The 24,632-nt window shown below is 52.0% G+C and overlaps 1 protein-coding gene across 20 annotated transcripts in view; it reads right to left on the bottom strand.

The window, feature by feature from the left end:
* Positions 1-7,743: 7,743 nt before the first annotated feature.
* Positions 7,744-24,632, bottom strand: part of TBC1D16 (TBC1 domain family member 16) — a 31,930-nt gene continuing 15,041 nt past the window's right edge. For 12 of the 20 annotated variants that reach the window (XM_040530557.1, XM_040530561.1, XM_040530569.1 and 9 more), the window contains 9 exons: positions 18,130-18,327; positions 17,159-17,306; positions 15,918-16,085; positions 15,096-15,244; positions 14,199-14,333; positions 12,911-13,097; positions 11,565-11,744; positions 10,516-10,662; positions 7,744-9,780 (listed from right to left, as the gene is read on the bottom strand). In XM_040530557.1, coding sequence (XP_040386491.1) covers positions 9,535-9,780; positions 10,516-10,662; positions 11,565-11,744; positions 12,911-13,097; positions 14,199-14,333; positions 15,096-15,244; positions 15,918-16,085; positions 17,159-17,306; positions 18,130-18,327 — 1,558 coding nt within the window. In that variant the 3' untranslated portion in view covers positions 7,744-9,534. The remainder of the gene's footprint in view (positions 9,781-10,515; positions 10,663-11,564; positions 11,745-12,910; positions 13,098-14,198; positions 14,334-15,095; positions 15,245-15,917; positions 16,086-17,158; positions 17,307-18,129; positions 18,328-24,632) is intronic. The other 8 variants (XM_040530564.1, XM_040530570.1, XM_040530563.1 and 5 more) reach the window with 3 other exon arrangements.

Raw genomic sequence — 24,632 nt, 5'->3', positions numbered from 1 at the left:
AGCTGGAGACCAGAGCTGGAGGTGTCAGCGAGCTGGGCTCCAGCAGATGTGGGGTGGGTGTAGTCCAACCTGCCAGCTCCAGAGGGCAAAATGGAGAAAAACGTGGAGCTGATGACACTGTGGAGCGATGCAAAGATCCCCTTGGGGTCTTGCTCTGATTGACCCCAAGGATTTCCTTGCCAGGGGTTGAAATGCTGACCACAACACAGAGAGAACAGAGAGAAGCAGATAACCAGCAGATCACAGCAGAGTGACTAATTTACAAGGAAAGCCTGAATGTGCCGCATACCTGCCGGTTGGCCAGGGTGGGGTGTGAGCCAGCCCGGAGGAATGTGCAGAAGATAAACAGTGAGAAGGAAGGAAGGGCGATTCCCCAGGTATCGGGGTGGGCACTGCTGAGCAGCAGGGCAAAGCATGAAAGCTGGAAAGATGCGGGCCATGTGCCGGGCTGGGCTTGCAGCGGGCGAGCTGGATGGGTGCTGGGGCTCTCCCCAGATGCCACTTTTGGGACCTTCCGAGTTGGGTTGGGTGCAGGCTGGAGAGCTGACCCGAGACGGTGCCCTGCTCGTGGCCATGGGCTGTTCCAGCGGCTTCTCTGCTCCTGGGTCCGCCTGCAAGGGTGTTTTGGCAATGCAGGCATTTTACACTGAGCGCAGCCATTTTAGAGCTGGCATTGTACAAAGCAAAGTAAATCCCCATTACCTGCACTGCTGGCACCCCACATGCTGCGGCCGCGGGGCTCGGGGGCTGCAGGTGAGCCTCTCTGCCTGCCCCCGCTCAGCCCCTGCGCCGCTGAGGACTCGGGGCTGATTCATCTCTTGCCTCGGCTTCTGCTTACGCACACTCACATTGTTCGCTCCCCGCCTGAATGGCTAAATTAAGCCCAGCAACAATGGGCCATCGATTATCCTATTATATTTCCATAGGGCCTGACTTCATGGCTGGCTCCTGGGGGGCAGCAAGGTGGCCATGGCAGTGGCTCGGTGGAAGCAGCCCCTGGCTCGTGCCCGCTCTCAGAGCCTGATGCACCAGGTGAGTGCTGAGTCCCAGCACCACGGCCGCCACTGCCCCATTCTCTGACAGCAGTGGCTCTGCAGAGCTCATGTGCAAGCAGCTGATGCCTCTGCAAGGGAAAAGACTCCCATTTCAGGATCCCCCTGGTCCCAGGGGGCTCATTGGGACTGTCCCAGATCTGGCAGGCTCGGGGCTTGCTCCAGCCATTTGCATGGGCCTGGGCAGTGCTGTGTTGTCACTGTGCTTAGGAGAAAAGTCAAATTATGAAGTCCCATGGACAAGCTGGCTGCCCCGTGGGAGGCCACCCCCATGCCATTGCATCCCATCATATCCCAACGCATCGCATCCCATCGCATCGCATCTCATCGCATCCCGTCCCATCCCATCCCATCCCATCCCATCCTGGACACCCTGAGAGCAGAACATCTCCACCGGCCATTTCTTCCCATGTCACCAATTCCAGCCTTGCTGCTTCTGAGTCTTTTTATTGCCTGAGCTGCTGACGAGTGATTTTTCAAGAACAGAAAGGTCAGCACATGCGGGTCCTCATCGACTGCCCCGCAGCACTCGCCCTCTTGGGGTCTGTGGGCAGGGCTCTGTGCAGGGCATTTCCACACCCCTGTGGTGCCCGGGTGCGTGGTGGTGCCCAGCGCACGCTCACGGTGGCGGTTTGCAGGAGAAGGGCTGTGCCAGGCAGCAAGGAGAGGGGTGGGAGCGCTCTGGCCCCCCAGCATGCTCCTGCCTCCGCAGGACCTTGGGCAGCACCCGGAATTCGGGGTCTTCGGTGCAGAGGAGCAGCCCAAGGAGGGGCCCCTTCTCTGCTGCGCTGCGGAGCTGCCGGTCGCCTGCTGCCCCGTGCACTGCGCGTGCTGCGCTGGGGGGGGGGCTCGCGGCGAGGTGGTGACGCTGCTGTGTCTGTACCGGGGATGCTTCGCCTGCAGATCTCCTACCTGCGTCAGCAGCTGAATTCCCTCGCCTCATCCCCAGGCTGGCAGCTTCTTAACCCTTTCCTCCTGCCGCTGTGCTGGAAGCAGGCAGGGCTGAGTGCACGGGCTTCTCGGAGACGGCGCGCTGCCGGCAGCTTGCGTCACCGTGCCTGTGACCTCTCGGTGCAGGCGGCTGCGGCAGCTGGGCCCGACCCTCTTCCTACACGCCTGCAGGAAGGGACGAAGAGATTTTCCAGCCTGGGGAGGCTGCCCCTCACCCTGCTTGGTGCATCCAGCTCTCCTGCACGAAGCGCAGCGCCGTGGCTGCATGCGGCTCTGCTGCCAACAGCTGCTGGCGCGGCGTTCCCAGCAGCGGGGCTCGGCCCCTGCTTGGCTCCTCTCTGCAGCCGAGCCCCAGCTGTGCCACATCCCCGTGCACCCCATGGGGCTGCGCCGGGGCCGCCGAGGCCGGGGCTCACGCTCCCCGCTGGCCCCCAGCCCCAGGAGAGAGCCGTCGGCACGACTGCTCCGCCAGCGCCCGCCCAGCACTGACTGCAGCCGCGCAGCCTCTGGGGCAGATTTATTACCCTTGGCAGAAGGCCTAAAGGCCAGCTGGTGTTTGGGCCGTTTCCAAGGTTTCCAGTCACCGCTGGAAGTTCTTCATCACCCGCCCCCCCCCCTCCCCGTGCAATATGTGGGAATTGGGTTCCTGGGATGGGACCCGGCTGCTGGAGCCGCCCGGGGGCTGCCCACCCACTGCGGTGCTCATGCTCCCCGCTGCCGGTGATGCCCAAGGGCTCTGCCTTCACCCGCAGCACGGGCTCTGCTCGGGGCTGGGACCACGTGGAAGGGTTTGAAGTCACCCCACAAAGCCAGCTGCTGCCTGAGCAGGGTGCTGCATGCCTGAGACTCCCACATGGCCCCCAAGCGCCCCGAGGCTGCAGGCAGCCGGAGGGAAGCTCTGGGCTCTGGAGGCCTTGAAGGTGGCTTTGGCACCTGTGGAGCACCTCGGGGTGCAGGAGGAGGAGGAGGCACGGCTCAACACAGCCCTGGCTGGCGTGGGCTGGCTGGGATGGGTTGGAGGGCTGTGCCGTGGCTGGTCGGGGTCGCTGCCCAAAGCAGGGCTGGTGGGGCCCAGCAGAGCCCCCGGAGGGGTACGCACAGGCTGCGGGCACGGTGCTGGCACCACGTCCTGCAGGAGCCATCAGCCCCATCCCCAAATGTTTTGGCAAAGCGGTGCTGCCTCCCTCCTGGAGCTGGGAGGAGCCGGGCGGTATCACAAGAGCGAAGCCAGGGGAGGTGCGCTTGTGTGCGAACACAACCTGGACGCGCCGCAGAACCCGCAGCTCCTTGCTGAGCTCAGCCAGAGCTCAAGGCAGAGGTCCTCGGCCCTGCACGCCCGTAGGATGCTGAGCTCTGCAACGTGACAGCACCTGAGAAACCTGAGGTTTGCAGGATGCCGGCAGTCCGGCCGCGCTGCAGCTGAGCCACCGCCCTGGGCTCCGGTGCCACCGCCGATGTTGGGCAAGCGGCAGGCAGAGGCAGAAGCGGATGAACTTGTTTGTGGTTCCTAAAAGACAAACCCAAACCAAACAGAAACAGAAATCCCAGGAGCAGATTTAGGCTGCTCCTCCTCTGGATCCTCCTGCTGCTCGGCCGCGCGAAGCAGGAGCTCTGCAGGGACTGAATTTGCAGCTGGCTGAATCCAGGGGACCTGACTCTGGCGGAGGGCTGGGGGTGCTTGGGGAACCTGTGCCATTCAGGAAAAAATGCCGGTCAATCAAAATCACCAGAAATGCTGGTTCAAACCAGGTCCTTTTCACGGGGTTACCTCAGCTGGCTTTGTCCCTGGGCTCATTGATGTGTTTTTGGGGTACCCCTGATGTGGCCGGGTTAGTCACAGGCCCCAGGGACGCGGACAGCTCAGCGCACCCAGCCTGGCCGCAGACTCCGGCTTCCTCAAAGGCAATTCTGGGTGCTGAAGACCTCACACAAGGACAGCAGCTTGGTGAATTGTGCTTAAAAAGCATCTTTATTAGAGTTGCGATGACATCGCTGGGGTGCAGCTCCATGAGTCCAGCAAAACATAGATGTGGGCATTTGGTGGCACGCAGCTGGAGCAGCAATGGGGTGGAGCAGGTTCCCGCTGGAAAACAGATCCTAACCCTGGGTGTTCACTGCTGGCACGCCGTGGCCCCAAGGATGGCCCTGGGGAGTTTACAAGGAGGAGGCATTTTGCTTTAGCTTTGTTTTGTTTTCCTGCTTTTTGTACCACTGCACCATGGTATGTCTCTGTTTATTTATTTATTTGCAGGCATGCAAGCTTGTGAACAGAACAGCACCAGGCTTGCAAGGGGAAACAGAGGAAAAGAAAAACAAAACCTCTTTGATATTCCCTTCCCATGGGAAGACTCGGGCTTTGTTTTAAAGGTGAGCTGTGAAACATCAGTTTAAATGAGAACAGCCTGCAGACAATGACAGGTTTGAAAACAAAACAGCAGAGCCACAGGGGTGGGCAGGGATGCCCTGGTCTGGGGGAGCGGAGCCTGGAGGAGCTGCACGTGGCCACGCTGCCCGCTCCATCGCAGCATCACTGCATCGCTCCATCCCTCCATCCCTCCATCCTTCCATTGCTCCATCCCTCCATCCCTGCATCTCTCCATCCCTCCATGCTGCACCAGGGGCTTCCCAGGAGCCTGAGGAGCGGCTGGGGCAGCCCCTGCCCTGGGCACTGCCCTTCCTGGCCCTGCGGTGGGAGTCACACAGCCCGGCACTCCGCTGGCCAAGCCGTGCTCTCCACGCCTAGCGTGCTCCTGAGGGGCTAGGAAGGGCAGCCCATGGACGGCTCCTCTCTGCAGCGCCTCTCTAGCGCTGCCTATTTCTAACAACCGTATTTCCTTCATCAGTTTCAAGCACAGTATTTATTTTAAGTGTCCCTGTTTGGAGCAGGAGGGCAGCGTTTGCCACGCAGCACAGAGGGATGTTACACCGGTGCTGGTCCACAGATGCTGCCCCCAGCCCAGAAGCCCAGCCCCAAAAAGAAGAACCCTACGATAGAAGAACCCTACTGTGCCGGCCGCAGTGGGGTGGTGGGGCTGGGGGCCCTGTCCTGGGTCAGGCTGGTCCTCAGCTGCCACTGGGAAGAGGCAATTCCTTGGTGAAGTGCAAGGAAAATCCCATTGCACCTCGTCAGGTGTAACAGCTGCCGGAGCACGGTTTATTACGGACGTGCTTCATCGCAATAAATCAAGGGAGAGAAAGTAGCCGGAAAGTGGCTGGCGGTGGCGACCAGGCCGTGGTGGGCAGCCCAGGAACGGCCTCGCTGCTGGCCCCGAGCCTCCCAGCGGAGCCTGACCAAATCCTCCCGGCTTCGGCAGCCTCGGTGCGCACCTCGGGCAGCGGCACCTCTTCTTCCAAGGCGCCGTGAGACCTCACCGCGTGTTTTGTTGCTAAATGCGAGCAACGGGCGGTGCGTGGACCTCTCCCTGCGGCGCTGAGCACAAACAGGACAGGGCTGGGCCAGCGCCCGGAGCAGGATGTGACCATGAGCGGAAGCCAGCCGGGCTGGTCTATTTTTATGGCCCAAGCAGAGAGACATGAAGATTAATCAGCCAGCCCATGGGGGAAAGCTAAGCTGGGTTCTAAATTCTTTGGTGCTCGTAATAACTCAGGTGAGGCTCTTTGTTCTCCTGAGCTGTAATTTTTCATTTGACGGACAGCGTCCCTTGAACAAAACAGCCGTGTCCAAACACATCGCTCACCCTACAAACAAGAACGAGCTCACCCCAGCGCCTCCTTGCCCCAGTTCACAGATGGAAGTGTTTCTCCCTGCAGGACGCTCCGGGAGCAGTTTGGCTGAACACCGCTGCCCCGGTGCCGGCCCGGGGCCTCGGCCTGTGGCCTGGTTAAAGCTCAATGCCACGGACAAGCGAAGCCTCTCACCGCCCCCTGCCCGGCGCTGCCCTCGCCCCGGCCCCAGCCGCAGCACGGGCTCCATGGGCTCCACGGCCCCGTCCCTGCCAGCCAGGGCTCTGTTTTCCCTTTTTCCCTGCTCCCGTGCTTCCCGGCACCAGGAGGCAGGGGGACGTATCGGCTCAAGGCTGCCTAAAGAGGCTTATGCTGACTATTTACCTTTGCAAGGGTCTATTTTTGGCTGCTGGCTGCAGCTAATGCAATGAACAGGGCAGCAATTCAGGAGAGAAGCCACACGAGGGTCATTGTTTCTAAGATTCACTTCACTACTTTGCAAGGGCCAGATTCATCTTTTTTCTTTTTTATTTTTTTTCTTTCCTTTTCTCTTTTCTCTTCCACACGGCGCGGCACCGCCACCACAGCCGGCACGGACGGGTGCTGCAGCCCCAGCTCCGGCCTCACCCGAGACGGGACACGGCTCCTTCCCTCTGCGCCGCCGCCGGGTGACACGGTCAGAGGGGACCCCGAAGTGCTGGCAAACCCGCTCACCCCAGCCTTCACCGAGCCATCGCCTCCCACCACTCGTTTCGGCTCTCTCTTGTTCTTCTCCTGGCTCACCGCTGTCGGAGCCTGCCCAGGTTGTGTGAAATTCGAGAAATTTCTTGTGAGAGGCTGGGGCAGTGCTAGGGACAAGCGGTGCACCCAAGCCCTGGCTGCTGCTGGAGGATGCCCCTGTGCAATACGGGCTGCCCATGAGAGATGCCGTGCCCAGCTCCGCGCTGGGGACCACTGGGCTGACCCACCAGGTGCCCAGGGTCCCATCCATCCTGCCCGGGATGGGGCTGAGCTGCTCTTACAGCCCCCCACCGCCCTCCGACATAATATTTAAACAAGCTCAGAAGTCTGTGGACATGGAGCATGAATGAGTAACAGCATCACGACAACCGGCCAGGCTGGGCCTGGAACCAGGTTACCCAGGGCAGGAGCAGTCCCAGCGAGGGGGGAGCAGCCGGCCATCAGCTCTGCGGGGTTTCTCCGACCTGGGGAGGGGAGCGCAGGGCACTGCGGGAGGGAAGCTCGCAGCAGGGAGCACAGTGGCCTGCAGCACACAGACACCTGGCAACTGGTGGGACCCATGGGTGGCACCAGGCTCAGGAGAGCCGTCAGGGGGGCGGCACGCCGATCCCGTGGCGGTGCTCCCACGCAGCCGAGCGCTGCTTCCGACAGAGACAGCCAGCTTTTCCACGCGTGGGAGAACTGCAGCAGCCTTTAACTAAACAAATCCTGAGTGATTTCCACATTGCTGAATGACATTTTAACAGTGGAAAAATAATGCTAGAAATTATCTACTTCATCTCTTCTCATTGTCTTCCACTGGCTGGGCACGGCTGCTGCAGCAAAACCAGCTCCGGATCTTCTGGTCGGTGTTTGCTGGTGCCTCCCAGCCGGCTGCAGCAGCGAGCGCCCGCCCCGTGCCGAGCACAGCGCCCACAGGGCTCCCAGCCAGACCCCGGGGCACCCCCAGCACCGACGGGTGCCTCGTGGGGGCTGCAAAAGCCTCGTGGTCACCCCTGCCCTGCATGAGGATGCAGGTGACAGGGAGCGGTGCCTGGCTCCTGTCCCCAAGGAGAGCGTGGCAGGAAGGTGCTCCCACCATTTGCTACCACGCGGGCTTTCGGAAGGTAATTTGGCTGCTGCTGCTTAGAAGCTACATTTACACGAATACCTGGAGAGCTCCGGGCATCCCCAGGCTGGAGGCAGTGCAGCCCGGCGGGAGCAGCTCAGACCCAGCACCCAGACCCAGCACCCAGGCTGCGGGACGGTGCCCAGCCAAGCCCCGTACCTGACCACACGGTGCAGCACCCAGCCTGCCCAGCAAGGTGCACACAAATGGCTCACACAGACTTTTATTATTCACTGAAATGTCATAAGTCTCCGAGAACTCCCTGCTTCACAGCTGCTCTGTGGCGTGGTGCCTGCCTAGGGTCAGGTCTTGGTGCCCTTCCGAAAGCACTGGGGATGTCCTGGTCTCACCTGAAGGGTCCCCACCGGCAGCCTCACCTTCCGCAGGGGCACGGCACACGCACCCCGGAGCAGCCTGGGGATAAGACCCTGCAGCACGACTTTTAGAGAAATCTGCTTGTCCAATGCAGGTGCCTGCCGCAGCACAGTGCGGGCACGGGGTTTTCCACGCGCGCTGCAAACAAACAAACGTGCCCGAGAGGCAGAGCCGAAAGGTGAGCACGCGCTGCCCACCCTGCCGGAGCAGCACCGCTGTGTGAGAGCAGCCGTGGGGCTGCACTGAGGGAGCAAGACAACACGGAGAAGACTGCGAGACTTCATACGCTGTGCAGAAGGAAGCAGCGAAGGCAGCACAGCCCACGGCCACCTCGCCTCTGCTTTCATTCCTAAAGGAAGCAATTGTCCAGGCTGTTTGGCACAAGCTTCGGCTCAGGACACACCTTTGGATGCCACTGAATTTGGTAAGGTCGTTCCGTGTTTGGCAACACAGCTGTGCTCAAGGCCCCAGCTCCACTTCTTGGTGGCAAGTTTTATAGAAGACAGCAGTGGAAACGCGCTGTCCTTTCAAAAATACTTCAAGGAAAACGTTTATCAAAGACAGCTCAGCGAAAGTGGCTACAACAAGCCAAGTTTCGTTTTCATTTCAATATGGGGAAGAGTATGTACCACCGGCACCAGCTGAGGAGCCCAGAGTCCAGTCGGAGCACATTTGCTACAGCCTACAGCAAAGATAAATAAGGACAGAAAAAATGCAGTAATTGAGAAGAGCCAAAGGGAACAGATTGGGAAATACACTGGAAAGAACAGAATTCCATAAACAAGTGTCTGAAGTCTGTGGCTGTCAGCGTAAAGAAGCAGCTTTGCTGTAATGTCATGAAGAAGTAAACTTTGAAAGGTGGCTACGAAATACCCTGACTACAGAAAAGCAGTGCTTTAAGACCTGTGGCTGTACACTTTCTGTACAAATGGGAAAAAAAAAACAACCAACAAACAACAACATGCCAACAGGCATACCACATAAAAAAAGAAAGAACGAGAGGCAAGACCTTTAGGTGATCAGTTCTTCCTCGCCAACAAAGCAGATACCTTCCCTGCAATCCCAACAGTTTGCAGGTTTATTTTTGGCAGATTATAATTAAAATGATCGTCATGGCTTTATAGAGAAGCCACTAAGCTGCATTGTTTTGGTTGAAGCAAGAGTGCACGTGTGCTCTGATGAAGGGACACTGCAGAGAGGCTTTGCCTCAGCTCTGCTCCTTCCACCTGACCCACAAATGCTGCTGGTTGTACTTGGCCCTCTTTAATGTTCTCGTTTCTCATCAGAAAGTAACAAATTCTGGTTGCTAACCAGTCGAATCCCAGAGGCAGAATAAAAAGTCCTTGTTAAGATCTAGAAACACTTCATGTTTCTAAGAAAATCAAATCCAAACTCGTGCAAGCACTGTTCCTGGTTTGGTGCGTTTTGCTCAGGTTCCACCATTGTGCACTGACATTTGCTTCTCCTGTAGACCGAACCCATTCCTCTTCAATTCTTCACCTTTCAGTCCTCCCAGGAGTCTCAACAAGCTATCCCTCCATTTTTCTCTTCAACATTTTTTTTTTCCTATGAACATCCTTCCTGCCCTTCCCTCTTCCGCTGTCGCGCCCTGTTCCTCTCCAGCTATTTTCGGAAGGCGAAGACGTCCCGTGTTCTCGAGCCTCTCTTGCCTTCGCTTCCTGGTTTAGGAGAAGACTCTTCCGCCAGCCCCCCGTACGGGCAGCTCTCAGACTCTGGGTGATGGCCAGAGCACTCCACAGCGGGGATGAAGCCGCTGTCCCACATTCCTGTCCCGCACAGCTTGCACAGGTCGTGCAGGCTGCAGGGGATGCGGGGTAACAGGTGGAACTGATAGAGCAGGCTCCTCGCCTAGAGAGGAGAGAGACAAAGTCATTTCCTCGTCACCAGAGGGCGAGTCCAAAGCACAGGGGTTGCCAGCGTGCTCCTGTCCTATGCTCCAGCTCAGCTACGCTACAGGAGTCAAAACTTCCTCCTGAACTCAGAGCTGGAGGTTAAACAAGGCACCGGAGACGCTGCCAGCAGGTGAATTTAGAAACAGCTGCTCTTAGCACCGGCCTCCTGCCTCTCAGCAGCACAACACGAGTATTTGCTGCTCAGCTGCAGCAGTCCAGGCTCAGTGCTGCTGCTTGCAGTGCGTCTCGGTGCCTGTAAGGTTGTTCTGCTGCCCAACCCCACTGCCCGCTCAGCCCTCGGCCTCCCTGCACAAGCTGCTGCTGAGAGCAGCGGCGGGAGAGGTGGCGCCGTGCCTGCTGCAGCACCCTGCATGTTCTGCGGTCACCCCCGGCCCCAGATGGACTGGGGACCCTGGCACAAAGACGACCAGCTCTGTCTGCTGATTCCCTGAGCTTGTGCAAGGGTCACCCCAACCATGCTGTGACCTCCTAGGCACTCTACAACTACCTCTTTTTTTTTGTTTTTTCTTTCCTGCAAAACTGCTTCCAAGCAAATAGCAGCATCCTGTTCTTCCAGGCTCCAAACAAGAAGGGGCATACAGAAGATTAAGCATCAGTCCCTCATTTTCTCGATGCTCTGATTCATCTCCTGGACCTGAGACTTGGCCCCCATCAGCATGCAGGCGCTTACCTTCCTGAGTACAAGTTCTCCATTCATGTGCATAGCCAGGTTGCTGAAGTGCAGCAGCATCTGGTCAGTGGCCAGCTGCTGTTCAATGACATCGTCCCCGTAAATCACCACAATGGCCACGCAGATGAAGAGGTGGAAGTAGTCTGTCTGCAATGAGAAAACAGGGGCTGGATTACAGCAGGTGGAGGCAGAGACCTGGCAGAGATCTCCCCACCCTTCACAAGCATGTCCTTAGCAGGGATTTTTTTCTCCTTGCAGTTCTGCCTAGTGGTACTCAGAAAGTGAGTTATTGGTGAATTCTGAATCACAGCTGAGTCAAAGTCTCTTGCCATTAAGTGTGGGAGCCACACTGGTTTGGACCACAGCTTTCAAAGCAGACGTTGTCCAGCTGTTAAAGAGAAGCCTGAACCTCAGAAGTGGATGCTCAGCACATTCTGAAAAGCCTCCTTTTAAAGCCCAGACATTCCCAATTAAAAGAAGCAGGCATCCATCCTTCTGCTCGACAGATATACCCCTCTGATAGTTACAGGCCCTCTGTAACATCTACAAACACGAATGTATCTACTCCAAATCTCCCCAAGACATCTCACAGGTTGCTGGAAATCGCCCACAGGGAATTAAAGCTGCTGGAAAAGACTTTTCAGGTGTCATTGCTGCAAATGTTCAGAATACTTAAGGAGTTCAGTACTATGGCAAACAGATTGTATTTTAAATGAAGTGGGGACCATCTGAGCTGATCGGTCTGTGAGCAGTAAAAGTAGCCCCCCAATTCCATAATGAGGCAGCCCCATTGCAGTTTGCATCACTTTTAGTTTCTTTCAAGGTGAGCCACAGCAAATCAAACTAGAGCACGGCTAAGACTAAAACATGTCATAGTCTCAGGTAGGAAAGTATTGTAGAAGAGGGAATGCTTGCAATCAAACTTCTTTTGGATACTTTGGTACTAAGAGCCTTTAAGAAAATCCTGCAACGCTCGCTGAGATGGTGAAGATTCAGCAAAGGGCACGCTGCTGCCCGGTGTGAGCCGTACCCGTCTCCCACTGTCTAACCTGGTAGTGAGCCCAGCACGCCTCCCACATGCGCAAAGCCTCAGCGTCGGGAAACTCCCGTTTAAAACAGAGGAGGATCCAGCGGTGACAGAAAAGCATCTGCAGGCCGTCCTCTCCCAAGGAAGAAAGGTGCTGGTAGAAGCGTGGGTGCATGAGCCGCAGCAGCTCTCGCAGGTACATCTGGAAAAGATGCTCTCAGCTCAGCCACTGCCTCGCGGCGCCCTCGCCACCGCCCTCGCCACCCCGCGAGCCCCCCACCGCGTGCCAGACCTGGGCTCCAGCAGTGCTGGCCCCGGCTCTCCCTTCTCACAAAAAGCTCCAGCTTGCACACGGGCCTGTTCGCAGCCAGCTTATTACAGCACAGCCAGGAGCACGCTTGGGTCTGTCATTAGTGGCTGGAGCTCCCAGGCCACTGCAGCTATTTCACAAGGAAGGAGGGAGGGTGAAAAGAAAATCCCATGACAGCTACATTGTGAAAAGAAAGAAGGGGAGAGAGTCAGGCAGAGGAAAGCAGCATGAAGCTAGAGTCTTAAAAAGTAGAGAAAAGAAAGGACATAGCTATCTACAATATTTCATTTCAGCAGAAGCTGAGCAATGTGGAAATGATTTTAGAAAGGCTGACTGTTACAGGCACATTACAGAGATAAATCTGTACGTTAACTAACTGCACCTCACCAGCAGCGTCCCATGAGGTTTCCACCACAAGTTTACCACTTTAAATTGGTGCCATCGTGACCTGGACAGGATTGTTCAGGTTTAAAATGCATTTTCTAGGATTTTAACCAGTAAACTACTGACATTAATGTTAAACGGAAAAGTTCCCATTTTTGAGCAAGGTGACCTTATTTTAAGTAATTCTGTCAGATACATAAGGCTTTTCATTTGGACATCATTAAAATAATCTATTAAAAACGGGCTTCAAAATGGGCTTCATAAAAGCCCATGAAGAGGGCTGTAGTTCGACTGCTCTGCCTCATTCACACCAAATGCCCCTAAAGCAGGAAAGAAACAAAGCAGTGAGTCTTCTGTCTGCCTGAGAGCAGTGCAGAGAAAAAGAAAGCACCATCCTAAATACATTTGATCATAAAAGATTCCTTGAATCAGCATCCTTCAACATAGCCAAGGCAAGTTTACTCTGACAATTTATTGGCTATAACTGCTTCTGGAGTGCCTCAGTCACCTGGGATTAATTTTATCCATCAGTTATTTTGTAGCCTTGGAGTGTGATTCTGCACGCTGGAACCCAACAGCCCAGACAACTGCTTTATGGTGGGTGTTCTTCTAATTTGACTGGGGAAAGGAGAAGTTAAAGAAAGGACTAAACTGAGCTCAGCACTCAGCCTTACCAGTTGTTTCTCCATATCCTCATCCCGGGGTGAGCTGATGAAGATCGTGTTCTGCATCAATCCCACAAAGCACCAGAATGTATCCGACTCATCTAGGACCTCTGCCAGGATTGGGGCTACCAGGTCAGACATTCCTTGGGAATATCCAATTGTTGGGTTAAATACTGCATAGTTCAGCAAGATCCTCCTGGAGAAGACATGCAGACGGAGAGGTGAGATGCAGAGAAGGCTCATCACAGCTGAGCGCATGCCCATCCCTTCCACCCCAACTCCCATCATACAGGCTGAGTCAGGCCAAGTGCAAAAGGGTAACAGATCACTTCTGTTGTCTAAAAGATTATCTTGCAATTACACCTGGAGGCTTTTTGAGCACCTGTACAGCATTTTGCATCCTGCAGAACTGCTTTCCCTAAAAGAACTGTATCCAGAAGCATAGCAAAGATACACAAACACTAGGAGTACAGAATTTTGGATTAATTCGGAGGGGCTCCTTGCTGAATGACAAGGACTTTGAATAGCATACAGCAGTTGGAGACAGTGGATTTGAACAGAACTCCTTAGGCTCTTGTTTTCCAGCTGGAGGCAAGCCTACTAGGAGCAGTGCAGTAGGAACAAGCACCACAGTTTATCTCAGCTACAAAGGCACACAACACTATTGTAAGGTGCTGTAACACATATGGATAACCCCTGCTGCAAACATCCCTGTGGTGAAAAAAACTCCAGGAGAAGGCTTTGTGTACGCAGACACCAGAGTATAAAAAGAAAACGAGAATTTAAAAAGACTAAGATGACAAAAATGAAGGAGCCATGGAGAAGGAGAGATGATGCCTACACTTGAAATCAGGAGGCTCTGAGCCATCCTGTTCGATAAAATCCAGCTGTTTCATAGACACACATTTACAAGTCACACAGCCATGAAGCAGACTCCGGTGTGCTGGTCCTCCACCCCATCAGGAGAACCACAGACCAAAGCAACTGCCCATGACCCCGCTACAGCACTCATTACCCCCCACAGGCACAGAAGGCTCACACCTCTTATATGCCTATGTATGAATGGAAGGAAGGTGATAGGAGCAGGGTTATCATACCAACAAGTAAATGTCTAAAGAAGCAGTGAAAGTACCAGGTAAAAAGTGTTTTTGCATCGTTTGGTACCAGCCACTGTATGTATGATGCTCTTCAGCATTCCCAAAGCAGCAACTGAGGCAGCCTGGGCTGGGGGGATTAGTGAGTCTTCTATACATTCAGTAGGGCACACTTTTTGGGACACTAGGATCAGACACTTCACCTCATTGTTTCCACATTTGGGTTGTCCTCCCCTCGAAAGAACTGGTTGCTGCGGTCAGTCCTCACAACGTCTTTATCTACCGTGAACTGTACTTTACGCCAGAAATCCTTCTGTTCATCTGGAGTCATTGAAAGCCTGAAAATTGAACAGCAACAGGAGTATGTTGACACAATAGGAATATGTTTGCCACAGGGAACAAACAGACTTATTTCAGCTTCAATTTTAAGAAAAAAACTATTTCTGTGCAGAGTTTTCTCATCAGCTGAAAAAGAGACAAGAGGCCTGCCTAGAAGAGCACATTTTCTGTCCAAAGGGATTACTAGAAGGAGCTTCTTGAGTTATGAATGGGATGACACGACATGCTTTCTGTGATAAACTCCACTTCAGGAGCAGTTGAAAACGCTCTCCACTGCTCCTTGTGGGTGGCACACCAGAACTCACCACTCTGTTTTGACTGACTCCTCATTAATACTACTACTGTGTCTCTCCAGCTTAAATTTACACAAGTAGTTTACAATGTACAGTTATTGCAGAAATGACTTCCTTGAATTAGATATAATTTCTTCTTCCCTATTTTTACATCCAGATATATCTATAAAGAAATATGTGTTCCCATTTTCACCTCCAGTGTGCTAAACCAAGCACGTCAAGCTTGAAGTCTTGCCCATGAGATAAGCTTCCCTACGTGGTACCGGTGAGCCTGTTTCAAGCACCCAGGTAAGATAATACTTGAACTATATGGTATTAGCTCCAGATCCGCACAAGGTCAGCTGTGCATGCTAACACCTCCTGCACCCAGCACTTCTGTCCAGGCAGAGACTCCGTAAGCCACTTGCGGTGCCATTCTACTTCAGACCTAAGGAGAGATGAGCAGCAGAGGCTGAAGCTATCTATTACCTTTTCTCCTGGATCTCAAAGTATTCTTTCCTCTTCTGTACTCTCAGCGCCTCCCTCTCTTCAGAGGTGGACTCATAGCTGTAGTAGTGCAGCAAGAAGGGCCACACCTCCCCGCGGATGGAAATATCAATCCCACCAAAGAAAATGGCCTGGAAGAAGGAGCAAAAGTTATGACTGGTTCAGTTTTAACATTCCCAAAAACAGCAACAAGAAACTGCCTGCTACTATGCTTTGGTGGCTTTGCAGTTCTTTCCTGACAAGTGACGCCTTGATTCAAGCTCCTGCAATTTGCACATGTTTAGAGGGAAAGTGCTGGCCTTCTATTCCCAGACGAGACACAAATCGGGCTCATTTCAATGTCAATAACCCCCCCTGGAGAGGCTCTATGATTAACGTGTCGTTCTCATGTCACGGCTTAATCCCCAATCTTGGAGACACTGCATTTCACTGCAAACTCCTCTCTCAGGACCTGGACCCAGTGCTCCCCTGCAAGCCCTGCATTATTTCATACAGGAATCTCAATTTTTCTTTCTTTGATTTGTCCACACCACTGTTGCAGACATGCCAACCACCCGACACTTTGGTTTGCTCATTCCAGCGGGCTGCAGAAGCTGACAGCACGCCCTCCTCCATCAGAGAGGTGCTCCACTGCCCTGCAGCACACCCATCTGTGGTCCCAGCAAGACCTCCAGCCAAGCACTGCGAGCAAGTCCTTACACTCTCAAACACCCAGCACTTGCAAACGATCGCAGCTTCCACCTGGGGACTCACACTCCGTGGCAGGAGACAGCAGATCAAAAGAGCAGCAGCCACCCCTCTCACCTTCTGCAGCTTGTACTCCTCCTCCACCTGCCCAGATTCGTTCAGGTGATTGAGCCAGGCAGACACGTCCAGACGCCTGTACGTGTTCTCCTCCGGGTGGGTCTCCGAGGAGGGCAGCTTAGGACGGCGGATGGAGAATTGCATGCACGTTTTCTCATCAGTAAGCTGCTGAATGGGGGAAAACAAAACAAAACAAAACAAAAAATGGAGGCAAGAGCCAGAGATAGCAGCAGAGTATGAAACCCAGACATTTTCAGAGCAGGAAAACCCTTTTGCGTGGTTCTTGTAGGATTAGGCACTGAAGCGCAGTTCTTGGAGAGTGTTTTTTTTTTTTTTTTAAATTCCAATCATTACAATAGCAAGAGTGATTAGAATAATTAAAAATCCGAGTTCCACAAAACAGCTTCATCTTTTAAAAAAACAGTTTCCATTCCTCCCCCAGTCTTATCCCTGACCTGAAACTGAATTAATGCTGCTTACAGCAAAACTTCACCCTGCCAGGAATGCCTGCAATAAATTACATATGATTGGCCATATACAAAGGGATTGCTGTTAGGCAAGCAGGGAACTGCACTGCCAGGCTCTCTAAGGGCACTCATGATCCCAGTGCAAGACTGCAGCTGACATTTAATTTAAAAATCAAAGGTTGTTCAATGCAAAAAGTGAGCCCATGCGACCATAATAAGAAAAGCAGCAGGGGGCTCTGTGGGAAGGATGGAAATTTAAAAATCACTGTTTCTAATAAGCACATACAGTATCTTAAACAGATAATTAAAGAGCTCTTATCACATTTGTATGTAGATTGAACAAAATATGGCAAGATGCCTTGTCAAAACATTTTCAAATGCAGTGTGCTATGCTTCACAAAATGGATGAAAGACTCTGACAGAATTTCAGACCTACCACTGCAGATTCCCAACCACCTTACATGCCTAAAGCACAACGCTGACCTGCCTGGTTACCATACCTAGCAAAATAACTACCTAAGCGAGTTTTCTGGCTTATCTTCTCCCATATTCCACAAGCAGAACAGGAATGGAGGAGGATAAGCAAGTACAAGAGAGATCTCACATCTGACTTGCAGCTGCGTCCTAACAACCTCCAACACGTTGTAGCTTTCTGCCTGACTTGGTGACGTGAACTCGCAGCTTCGTTTCTCCAACACCTTCTGCTGGCTGAAAACCCGAGTGTGAAACACCTACGGTAAACAACCTCTTTGCCTCGTGAACCTTGCCAGGTACCTGGTCCTTGAGATGGGTCTCTGTGCAGTACTTCCACTGCTGGAACACCTCAGACAGCTTATCCAGGCCACCATGGTGAAAATGGAAGATCTTGTACTGACTCTCCCGGCTTGCAACAACCAGTTGTCCACAGGTGCAGGCCTCATCGCTGTGGGACAAAACAAGCAGGGAGAACAACCCGCGTTCATTTCCCAGGACAAGGAGAGGCCCAGCAGGAAGGGGAGACATCAGATGACAGAGACAGGAAAGCAATTACAAAGAAGTTGTCCCTTCAAATGGGGCAGAAATCATTTTACAGCTCTGGACGTGGCCATAGTGACCAGAGGACTGTTGCAAGTTCATTTCCTCCAGGAGCTTCACTTGTGCCTGGCAACTTCTACCCTTCCACCACATCAAGGAATTACATTTTGTCTTCCACAGAGAACAAAAAAAAAAAACAAGAAATCTGTCCCAGCAACATTAAGCCAGTTCCCAAAGTCAGCTCCTAGAGATGTGTGGACTTGGTTGTGCACAGCACTAAGGAAGCAGAGAGTGAGAACAACAAGAGAGAGTAAAAATGTTTTGAAATGTTGAAACATTGAAAAATGTTTTAACTGTTGTAATAATTTGGAAGCTCACTGAAGAGACTAAAAGCAGTTAGACCCCAGAAGAGCCCTAGTGAGGGGCAGGCAAGCAAGAAGGTACCACAGGCAAAGAGACGTTTTCCACACCTGCAGGATATTTTAAATGTGTTTTGGTGAGACAGCTGAGAGAAGTGTCAGTACCTTTACCTTGCCCGGGAAAAAAAATCCTTTAGGCCCCATTACAGTAACTCTGAGGCTCTCCTGGGGGAGGCTGACACTTGCTTTCCTGGAGACGACCACTAGGGAAAGACTTCCAGCGAGGACTGCAGAAGCCACCTGCCTCCACCGAGCCCGCTGCGCACTGCTCCAGAGCACGCACAAACACCGCAGAGAAAAACAAGACGTTACCTAAAGAAAAGGCGCAGGGATCTCATCTGTCCCAGGTCCACTCTGAAGACACCACAGATCTGCTCAAGGGCAAAGACCTTCTGCTGTTCATCCCACCTGGCGCTCTGCGTTTGCCCGTTGTTCTCCTGGGACTGGGCGCTGGTGTCGAGGCTGGAAGCGGAGCTGGTGGAGCAGGTCGTGCGGTTGTCACACGTGTCCCTGCAGACGAGAGCGTGGAGGAGAAAAGCGCAGCCAGAGACTGCAGTTACACGCAATAACCACAGGTGCTACAAGCTACAAATCTTCTGACAGAGCTCTGAAATTAGAATTCAGCGCAGGTCTAAGGAATCAATAACAGACAGCCTACGAGAGCGATTAAATTATTTTTATTTAAATCAACTCCCTGCTGTCCCAACAAACGATCCTAGTTTTGGTCTGTTGTGCGCAGAACTGGGGAGAGTGAAAACCGCCCCTGAAAACACTCCTGAGAGGGCAAGCTGTAAGCAGCTGCTTGCCCCCAGCTGAAGCAAGCCCTTAGCACGCAGCTCAGCCGCTCGGCGTGGGCACGGAGGGGCAGGTACATCCATGGGGTGGTACTGAGCGGGGATCTCATTTGGCAAATGCTCTCCGAACCCAGTGAGATCCAAAGACGCTTCCCCTGAACCTCCCCGTCGCAAATGGGCCCGACAAGCCTGGACTCACGAGTGTGACCTTCAGACAAATGGTTTCCATTTGCAGGCTTGGAACTTCGGGGAGTTACGGAGTGGGAAATCACACGTGAGCTCTTTAACCCACCACAAAGCAGGGAAAGGGAATCCATCCATGCTCCAGTAAGCCAGGAGCCCACAGCGCCCCAGATACCTATCTTTATGAATAAACTGGGTCTAGATTAAAAAAAAACCACATGCCCGCCACCAGCCCCAATCCCAAAAGAAAAATATCGCTGCTTTGAGAATTAAGTGAATCTGAAACTGTGACCCCTTGATTCTTAAAAAGGCCAATACACGTGAACAATCTCAGCGCAAGCTCTGAATGGGTTCCGCTGTGAAATCAGGGTTTGCAAAACAAGGCGAGTAGCAGGTATAAAGACAGCCCCCTGCAATGCCACTTTATGCAATGTTTTCTAATCCGCTTATCTAACAATGTAGGCACTGAACGCTGAAAATCACACACTCAGCATGCATCTGCAGCACACCACATCAGTATGCCTTCCAAGCCTGGCTGCAGTGCCTCTTCCACGGGGACGAGCCCCATTTGCAGCATCTCCCCATGGTTCAGGTCATTGCATTCCAATGGCCAGGTCCCTGGACATCCCAGTTAGTCGTGGGTTAAATTTTTAACCGAGCCCCTGCGAGCAGCCTAGCTCAAATGTATGGCTCGAAACCTCAGCGCCCACACGCATGGGAAATAAATCCCCAAGCCCCCTTCTCGAGGTCTGCAGCATTATGCAGATGAGACGAAGTCTGTCTCACTTTCAGCTAAAAAAGCGGCTTCGCTGCCCTGCTCGTGAGGTTCTGCTGCTCCGTTTTTTCAGAAAGCATCAAAGCAAAATGGCATTCAAGCCATGCTGAGGTTGGGGTCTGAGAAGTGACACGGCGGTATCGCCATGTGAGCAGGGATCACGGGACATACACGAACTCGCTCAAAGAAGAGTGACGGCAGTTTTTGTAGGAAAGACGCTGGGATACGTCCAGTCTCACACAGCTATACGCCATCACCTGCAACTTGTGAACTTTTCCTTGAAAACTGTACCAGCCTTTGTGAAAAATCAAGCGTTATTTCCAGATAAAGCTGCAAACCGTAACACTCTCCTAAACCACTCTGTATCTCACGTTAATGCAAAAGCAATAGGAGCCCCGGTACAAGACACCCGTGCTGGCCTGCTGGCTGTAAGCAGCTGGTATTTGTGAAGCAACACTCAGGAACAGCCACAGCTGGTTACACAGGATTTTCCTGGAAGAGATGACTCAAACGAGCTTAAAGACCAAGCAGAGGCAACCAATTTTCTAAAACTCTTGCAAAGATGCACTGGTCGGTGTGACAAGGAGTCGGAGGACTGGTTCGCTGGGGGAGCGCTGTTGCGCGGTTCCCTCGTCGCAACGGGCAGCGCGCCCGCGGTTCGAGAGCATCACCTCGAGCTGCCAGCAGGGAGGGAACGGCCAAGAAGTGGTATTTAGGGATAGAAATGGTATTTAGGGATAGAGCGGAGCAGGCTCGCTTGGAGCCGGGGAACTGTGCATCTCCTAAAGACGGGAGGGTATTGCCAGCTGCGCAACCAAAACCTGCTTCACGCGCACCGTTAGCTGCCCATAGCTCAGAGGCTGCAGAGCCCAGGCACAAAGGTGCCGGCAACGTTCTACTTTCTGGGAATGTTTCTTCCAGACAAATGTTTACAGTTCGCATTTAGTCACTAGTTACAAGCTTGTGCAGGCACTGACACACTCAGGAGCCATCTGAAGCAACACGTGTGCCTGGATTTACCCCTTCTGGACAGCAAAAAGCCAGCGAGCACGAGCACAGTGCCTTCGGGCGTGCAGCTCAGGGAAACTCCAGTGTTTTCATTGATGTAGACTACGAAATCTGAAAGAGACACCTGTGCACACCATGCCCTTTGGAGAGATCTACAAACACATCCGTCCATATTTAGCGTAGATGCAGAGAGCACCACCTCATACGCTGTGTGTATTTAGTCACTGTGGGAATTAAGGAAAAACTCACTGTGTATAGAATCACTTTTTCCTGTATATAATGATTGGAAAAAAATAAGAAATGAAAATATTCAAAACTGTTAGCCTTATTCTTAAAAGAATTTTAATATTGAGATCATTCTGTTTCGAAGTAGCAACAAGTAGTATGATCAATGCTAATTTTGTGGCTTTTGGGGAGTCCTCTATCCAGGCACACAAGATATGCAGACACAGGGGAAGAATTTTCCAATTTATTATTTATGAAAGCCAGGCTATTATATCTGTTAGATGAGGGATTTACACCAGTGCCCTGCAAAAGAAGGGAGCTGAAGCACGGCAAAGCAAATAGCTGGAGGAGCATTTCAGAGAGACTTTGGGTTGTGGCATCCAGGAAAAGCAGACCACCAGCTAGCGTGCAGCACTGCTCAGCAACACAGGAGAACAAGTGCAAGGCCCCACAGGAACAGAAGGGACAGGGGAAAAAATTACAAGGAGGATTAGCAAAACCTGAGGCAGGAACCCCACGGCCATAGTCATGGTTCCAGTTCCACCTTTCTCCTTGCTTAAGCCCCATTACTCTCTTGTCGCTAAATACATCTCATGCTTGCCGGTGAGCAAGATCTGGCGGTGATGTATTTTCTCAACAACCAGCTGCAGCAATCAACCTCAGCTACATTCCGGGAGCTTTGGCTGCCCCTAAGAAGGAGAACGCCCGTGTGCCGCCAGTGCCGTCCTCCTGCTGCGGCAGGATCCTGCCCCGGCCCCACACGGGTCGGCGAGCAGCGGCGGGGCTGCCTTACTGCTCGGTCAAAGCATTTCTGTGCGCCTATGGCATAAAGAGACACGAAACCAATTATTATTTCTGTTATAGAACCAGGGCAGAGACCTGCACCCATCACATGGGAAGGCTATTTCAGCAACGAAGATCTAATAACTCATTTTATGACAAGATATGACAAATGTAATTACAAGAGGGAAAGGGGCTGAAGATCGCGGCAGGGATGTGGCTGTTATCTAAGCTGTCGGTGTCCACCAGCTGACTCCCAGAGTCTCTTGCAAGAGCCAAACCCTCACCGGTTGTCTCTCCACCACCATGGTACTAAAGCATGCCTTCAGTAATAACAGCTTTCCCTTAACAGCCCCGTCTATTCCTGCATGCCGGCTTGTGAAGCGTCGTTTACAGACAATAAGTATCATCATAATGTATGAGTGTCCGTGTAATGGGAATTACATGCCCCTTTTCCTCCCCAGGGGTTAGCGTTTCTCTGTTTCTCCACTATTCCGCACAGGCACTGACCTTCCAGGTTCCTCTTCTTTCCAGCAAGGTGAAACAGCTCATGGCAGCATCAGCTGCCTAAACCGCCCATGACAGATAGCTTCAAATAAATAATCCATCAATAAAAGTTCAAAGCTATCCTGAAATGCCTAAAAATTTAGTGTAGCAACTGCACCCAGTGAGGTTGTGTTGGGTAGCTGGAACCCAAATCTATTGTTCTGATAAATAAGAGAGTGTCCTTGACAATATACATGTATAATGAATTGTGAAACATGCTGATTTCAGCAATATATGAAAGAAGTGCAAAAGAAAACGGATTGGTAATTTAGAATGAAACATTTTGTTGAAATATTTCTACTTGTGACACTGCAGAGAAGGGATGGAAGGACACGCACAGGGCAGCATGGCCACACAAAGCCCGAAGTTGACAGCAAAACCCCGCAGTCACACCAGCTACTTGCCTCTGATCAGTGCGAGTCGTTAACTAGGTTAAGAACTATGTTAAATTCACCATCTGACTGAAAATATTTGGAATTTGAAGTTCCTCTGCTTCAGAGACCCCAACCAGAATCAACTTATGCTGGCCTCAGTGAACAGGGAAAAAGGCATTAAGGTACTGAGTCCGGATGAAAGCCCAACCAGAATCCCTGAAATTAAATGTCAAAACATCCTGGTGTGGAAGTGTATCTATACATCTGCAAACCCATGGAAACAAATCCAGCTCTATTTGTTAGGGAAACCTGTGAAAAACTGTATAGGACGTTACAGTACAAAGTACATGAATGTCAACATGGACTTTCCAAAAGCTTGTTCCACAGGCTTTCCATTGATCTGTTTGCTTTCAAAACATAAATTTCCCCACGTTGAACTGCACTAAATGCTATTTAGTAGCTAATTAACTTTCTGTGCTGAAAACCTCCTGTAATTGCACTTCTTTCACCTTTTTTAGCCCGTGTCCTCGAGGGAACCGGAGCTGTCCTACGGCATTTGTTCTGCTCATTTCTATCTCACAGGCACAAGTTCCTTCCTGACAGCCGACTGCCAATCACCACGCCGGAGGTCACTGGAGACCAAATTAGGAGCACTCTGCCTCTGACAAACTTGCTTTGCTTAGCTTGCCGTAAAGGGAAAATAAAAGGTTATGAAAAATAATCGTATCCTTTCATGCCCAGCACCAGCAAGAGGATTCAACAGCACTTCTAAAAGTCAGAGTATTATTGCTAGTTACTCATCGTTAATGTTATTAGTGATATTCAAAGAACAAGCTGGTTTCATCTTAAAAGTGCCGGGATCCATCGCTGCCCCGGTTCGGGGAAGGAGCTCAAAGCAGGTCGGTGGCTCCAGCTGCAGACACTCGGCCACCTAATCGGCGCGCACCGTGCCAGAGCAGCAGCCGCGGCATCCGTCCTCTGACCTTGGGCTGGAACAGCAAGTTCATGACCACGGACGGGGCTCTGAACTAACATCAACTCCGCGAACGCCAGCCTGACAAATAAAACATTTTAACAGAAAGCAACGAGGGACTCAAGGAAACCCGATTAATGCAGCTTTGCCTTCTGATAGGCGTAATTGGTTTGTCCTTGAGAAATAAAGATCAAAACAATTTGCTGTTTTACAGGGCTCCTGCCACCCGTGCTTACGGTGCCCTGTCTCCAGGCTGCCCGCCTTTGTGCCCCCTGCCCTGCCCACGCCCTTCCTCGCTCTGCTGCCTCCCAGCCCCGTCCTCCAAGTCCCCGGGGCCTGAAGGGAAGCCGAGCAATTTTAGGCAGCAATAGGGGGCATTATTAAAGCAGCCCAGCTCACCTCCGAAGGGGTGCCATGAACCACTGTGAATTAAACCGAAAGGAAAACAAAATAAACTGAGAATTCTTGAGTTAATTATTTTGAATGTAAATGGGAAAGGAAAAAAAAAATCAGAGGTTTGTAGTGAATTAATGTGTGCTTTAATCTCTTTTATCCAGCCAAAGTCTGGAATGTGATATATGCATTCATTCAGCTAAAAGACAAGCAATCTTTTTTTCACAGCTCAGACTTCTGGACAGGTGTAGGCTGCTTAGGTAAAACCCAAGCAAGTTTTTCTCTGTGACTTTTTGTTGCAGTTAGGTAGCAGGGGCAGAATTAGCAGTTCGATGCTTATGAATAAAATACACACAGCTCCCGAGAAGCCAAACACAACAAATCATTTAGAGCCGAGCATATGCTGCTCAATGATGCAAATGTTACCTTCACGTTAAGGAAGGAAAATATTCCGAAAGCTGAATGGCAGATTTTCACAATCCATACAGAGAAGGGGCACCTCGTGCCTAGGCTTTAGCTCATTAATAAATCAATCGAAACGCAACACTTAAAAAAATTCCTTAGATGGAAAAAGTGATTTCTCAGCAAAGCCCCCAAAAGAATGTTTGCTTTTCTGCCTATTCCAGACTAGAAAAGGGGACCTTTCTTACCAGTGTTTATTTTATATTTAAAATCAATGGATTATTCTGCTTTTCTCTTTCAGTTCTATCCACGCAAAAATAAAATTCTACACTAATTATGCTAATTACAATCAAGCCTTCAAA

This window comes from Cygnus olor, chromosome 18 (assembly GCF_009769625.2).
Source record: "Cygnus olor isolate bCygOlo1 chromosome 18, bCygOlo1.pri.v2, whole genome shotgun sequence".
Lineage (NCBI taxonomy): Eukaryota > Metazoa > Chordata > Aves > Anseriformes > Anatidae > Cygnus > Cygnus olor.
This window is presented reverse-complemented; position numbering and strand designations above follow the sequence as displayed.